Source organism: Chrysochloris asiatica, unplaced genomic scaffold (assembly GCF_000296735.1).
Source record: "Chrysochloris asiatica unplaced genomic scaffold, ChrAsi1.0 scaffold00016, whole genome shotgun sequence".
Lineage (NCBI taxonomy): Eukaryota > Metazoa > Chordata > Mammalia > Afrosoricida > Chrysochloridae > Chrysochloris > Chrysochloris asiatica.
In genome coordinates, this window is record NW_006408534.1 from 17,265,372 (window position 1) to 17,269,817 (window position 4,446).

Here is a 4,446-nt window from a genome sequence, read left to right on the forward strand (position 1 = left end):
TATTTGAAACAATTTTTAAAGAGGATTCCATTTTTAATTTGACTTAAAATTTTAAACATTTATTTTCCTTTGTACTTTCTGTAAGTTAAGTGAAGTTTGATCCCAATTTGTTTATGGTAATCCTTTACTACCCTGTCATTTTTTTTGTCTGAACTATATCTAAAGCAGTCTAGTCATTGTTCTTCAGAGTCAGGTTGTATCTTTCAAGCTAAATAAAAAAAATTAAAAAAACAAAAAATACCCATTGCCTCTACATCACCTTATAGAACAGAGTAGAACTGCTCCACAGGGTTTCCAAGGCTGTAATCTAAGGAACTTTGCTAGCGTAGTGGTTACGCATCGGACTGCAAACCTCAAGGTCAACAGTTCGAAACTACCAGCTGTTCCGCAGGAGAAAGATGAAGCTTTCTGCTCCCGTAAAGATTTACAGCCTCAGAAACCCTGTACAGGGTCGCTGTGGGTCGGAAGCGACTCCACAGCACATAACCATCACCATTCTTTGCAGAAGCTGACTACCACATCTGTCTCCCACAAAGTGGCTGCTCGGGTTTTTGAACTGTTGATCTTTTTGCCAAGAACTTAACCACAGTGTCACCAGGGCTCCTTGTCTTTTAGGCTACTGTCCTGAATGTCATTAGTTATTCCTTAGGAAAGCCAGCTCCACTGCTAGAGACATAGCACCGGAAAGGTCAGAGCACTAGGAAGTAGAAGTTAGAGGTTGTTTTATTCTGCTCCATGGGCAGCAAAGAGCACCTTATTTAAAGCAAATTTAGTTGAGAGTGGTAATAGATGAAAATGGAAAGAAAACAAAAGCGATTCACCCATTGTACTCTTAAGAAATATTAACTCTATTGCTTCTGCAATCTGTTTAACAACTTTAATTTCTGTATTTGAAGAAACCTTACTCTGGTGTTGAAAAAAGAGCTGTGCTTCTCTGTGATGGCAAACTCAGACTCAGTGCGGTCCAGCAGACGTTTGATGTCTCTCTCATTGAAATGCTGCATGGTAGGTTAAAGTCAGAAAACCACACTATTCAACACTTCTTCCCTCCACCCTCGATTTTGTAACTTTCACTATAGTGAAAATAAAGTTTTCGCTAGATAATTTCTAAGTGTTATTAATTGCCTACTGTATATCTAAGCCTCTTCTGGTGCCAATTTAAATGTACACCTAGAATTACTAGAAAAGACTTTCAAAGCAATTTATAACAAATAACAAAACCTTCATGTATGCCTCTTATACTAAAAATCATAGCAGCATAGCAGAATGTTTCTTTAAGAAGCTGCCATTCTTTTTAGTTTTTTTTAACTTACATGATTTTAATGTTTACATAGATTTATCATAATAAAAGATACTGAAAATAATACATAAGGAACTTGAATAACTAACGATGTAAGACAATTCTCATATTTTCGTTGTATTTCACTTTTATTGTGAATTGGGTGAATGTTTACAAAGCAACTCATCCATTTTACATTCAACAAGTCATGCACACTTTCTTTTATCTCTGATTGCAATCCCCTCAATGTAACATCACAGATTTTTCTTCCTCCTGTGTTTCTGTTTCCATTCCTCCTTTCTAACATTCTGGACTTTGTCCTTGGGTGCATGCTGCCCTTTTGATCTCAAATGGTTGATTTTTGTAAGGTGTGCTTTCCTCACTAGTGTTATTGTTCTCCTTATACACCTAAGCCATGGGGGTGGGTTCAGTTCCACATCTGAAGAGTGACTTAAGTGCCATAGTCTTAGAGGTGCTATCAGACTCTAACCAGGAAGCCTGGTCTTTTCTTTAGGATTTTGAGTTTTGTTGCACATTTTTCTCCTTTTCTATCCAGGACCTTCTAATGTGATCCCTTTCAGAGCAGTTGGTAGTGGTGGCCAAGCAACATCTCATTCTTCTGGTCTCCAGATGGTGGGGACTGGTGTTCACGTGGTCAGTTAGTCTAAGTACTTATAGGTTTATAAGTTATTTTAGGTTTATCATGCATTATCATGAAAAGCAGAAGAGAAAGTGGTTTAGGTTTATTATATTCAGACTTCACCTTGGCTTCTTCAACCACCTTGATCCTACAAGTATTTTAGTAATAAATTGCAAAGTGGCCTTGGTTATCTCTCCTTGCAATAGCAATCTACAGGTTGAGTTGTGCCCATGCTCTGTCATATCAATGAAGCATGTCTGTTTTCTTACGTTAATTCTTTGTTTTTCTTATGTTCATTCTTTTCACAGCAGCTCACGTGGAACATGACATTTTATTGTTTTTCTCTTAACATTGTACTGTCAGTATGTTTTTGACACGTGGTCATCATATGCATGCGTGTGTATATGTATGTTGTTGTTGTTGTTAAGTGCCGTCAATTTGGTTCCAACCCATAGTGACCCTGTATAGGGTTTCGGAGGAGCAGCTGGTGAGCTTGAACCGCTGACTTTGCAGTTCAAACAGCTTTGCAGTCTGGTGCATTAACCTACAGCACCAGACTAGGATTCCATATATATATGTATATGAGTATTGGGGGAGGGGGTAGAGTACATTTTCAGAAATGAAATCCCAGTGTCAAAAAGTTAAGGCATGCTAAATTTAAAAGAATGACATACTAAATTTAAAAGGTAGTCCAAGCAAGTATTATGCTAGTGATCCCTAGATTATCCTGGATTAAACCATTCAGGATTTGGACCACTCTAGTCTAGGCTGAGGCTCCTTGGGTTTCTACTGGTGTGGATCTACAGATTAAAGAATATTCCTCCTTATTAAAGTGTCTGTCCCAACTTCACATAGTTTGGTTAACAGTATGTAGATACGGTATGGATGTTGCACATATAACCCCTAATACAAACATGAATCATAACACTGAGTGATAAATGCCCAGCTTGAATATATGTCCCTTTACTCTGCCTGAGTAATAACTTTGGGTAGTGTAAGTCATCGGCATCCCATCCCTGCCATATAACTTTTAATAGTCCTTGTATCTCCCCATTCTCTCTTAAATCAGGTTGACTATCTAACCAACTATTATATTCCTCTTCTCAAGAAAACCACATTTTTAGTCTTTTTTTTTTTTTACAAAATAAGAGACTCTCCTAAATTGCCTATTGGTGTATTTTCCTTTACAGACTCCCTCTGGATCCTTCTCTCTGCTGATAGCGAAGGCTTCATCCCACTAACTTTCACAACCACACAGGAAGTAATCATAAGAGATGGCAACCTGTCCAGATCAGATGTCTTCAAAGACTCTTTTTCTCAAAGTCTGGATCCTGGCCTTTCTCTTGAAATCTTTAGTAGAGACCGTACTGCACAAAGTTTAGATACTACGGGCTGTTCTAATAATTTGGGCAGTACAGAATGATATTTGTCTGTATAGCTTTTCAAATGATACCATTACAAGCATGATCCTAAAAAATAAGCCATGGGGGTTCTTCCAGTTTTCCCCTGGGCTGTGTAGTAGCAGAGATCAGTATCTGCTTGATAACTTAGAAAGTGGTTCTTCATGTATTAACTACTGTTGTGGTTTTGTCTTAAGAGCACAGTTCCCAGAACAAAACAACACTGTGGTGCCATATGGATTGTGTTCTATGGTTTCTCTAAGGCTTTCTGTCCCTTGCCCAGTGTTGTGTTTAGGCTGTCTTAGGAGCACTTAAAAGATGTCTGCACTGTTAGAGGTCTTTTTCTGGGCTTATAGATGTGGGTAAGGAGTGCAAGAGAACATGTTTTCCAGCATATCCTTTATTCCTCAAACCAGCAAGAATCAAGAGTTCACAGGAAGATAAAAACCAATCAACTTGCCAGGGACCATCCAAGGCACAAAATTTGGTATCTATTTACCTAGAACAAAAGCGGAAGAAGGAGAATCAAGAATCGAAGGATTATGTGGAATATGTGGCTAATTCCCTCCATGGACAGCTGCCTCCTTTGTCATGAGACCAGTAGAACTAGATGGTGCCTGACTATCATTACTGAACATTTTGATCATTCTATAAAAGAATCCCATTTAAAAGGGGGGAAATCTAGAACAGAATTAAAAATTTTCATGGAATCCACATTTTCTGGACTCATGGAGCTGGGTAAACCCCTAAAACTGTTACTGTGAGATAATCTTTAAACCTCAAACCAAAAATATCCTTCCAAGTCTCAAAACCTGATGATAGCTTAGTTTCCCTAGTAAAGAATGTCTGTATTGAGCAGTGTGCTTTTAAAGATCTGTCTTTATCAGATCAAACTGACAACAGCATTTCAGAAGGTGAGATAGGAAAGTTAGAGGGCAGTGAGTTTATGTCAAGGAGGAGGGAACAACTCAGAAAAGGAGAATGAAAATAATTGTACAATTTGAAGAATGTAATCGTACTACTAAACAGTATGAATTGACATATATGTTTTACTTTGTGTATTCTCAGCAGCAATAAAAACCTAAGCACACACACAATTGAATTCTGGTCCCAGGGCTGCTTGAATT

General features: G+C 38.1%; 1 protein-coding gene across 1 annotated transcript in view; it reads left to right on the plus strand.

The window, feature by feature from the left end:
* The window catches only part of LOC102812838 (chromosome unknown open reading frame, human C2orf44), a 9,642-nt gene extending 5,728 nt beyond the window's left edge, over positions 1 to 3,914 (plus strand). The window contains exons 2-4 of the mRNA XM_006835302.1: positions 897 to 1,005; positions 3,110 to 3,331; positions 3,736 to 3,914. Of these exons, the coding sequence (XP_006835365.1) occupies positions 897 to 1,005; positions 3,110 to 3,331; positions 3,736 to 3,914 (510 nt within the window). The remainder of the gene's footprint in view (positions 1 to 896; positions 1,006 to 3,109; positions 3,332 to 3,735) is intronic.
* Positions 3,915 to 4,446: the final 532 nt, after the last annotated feature.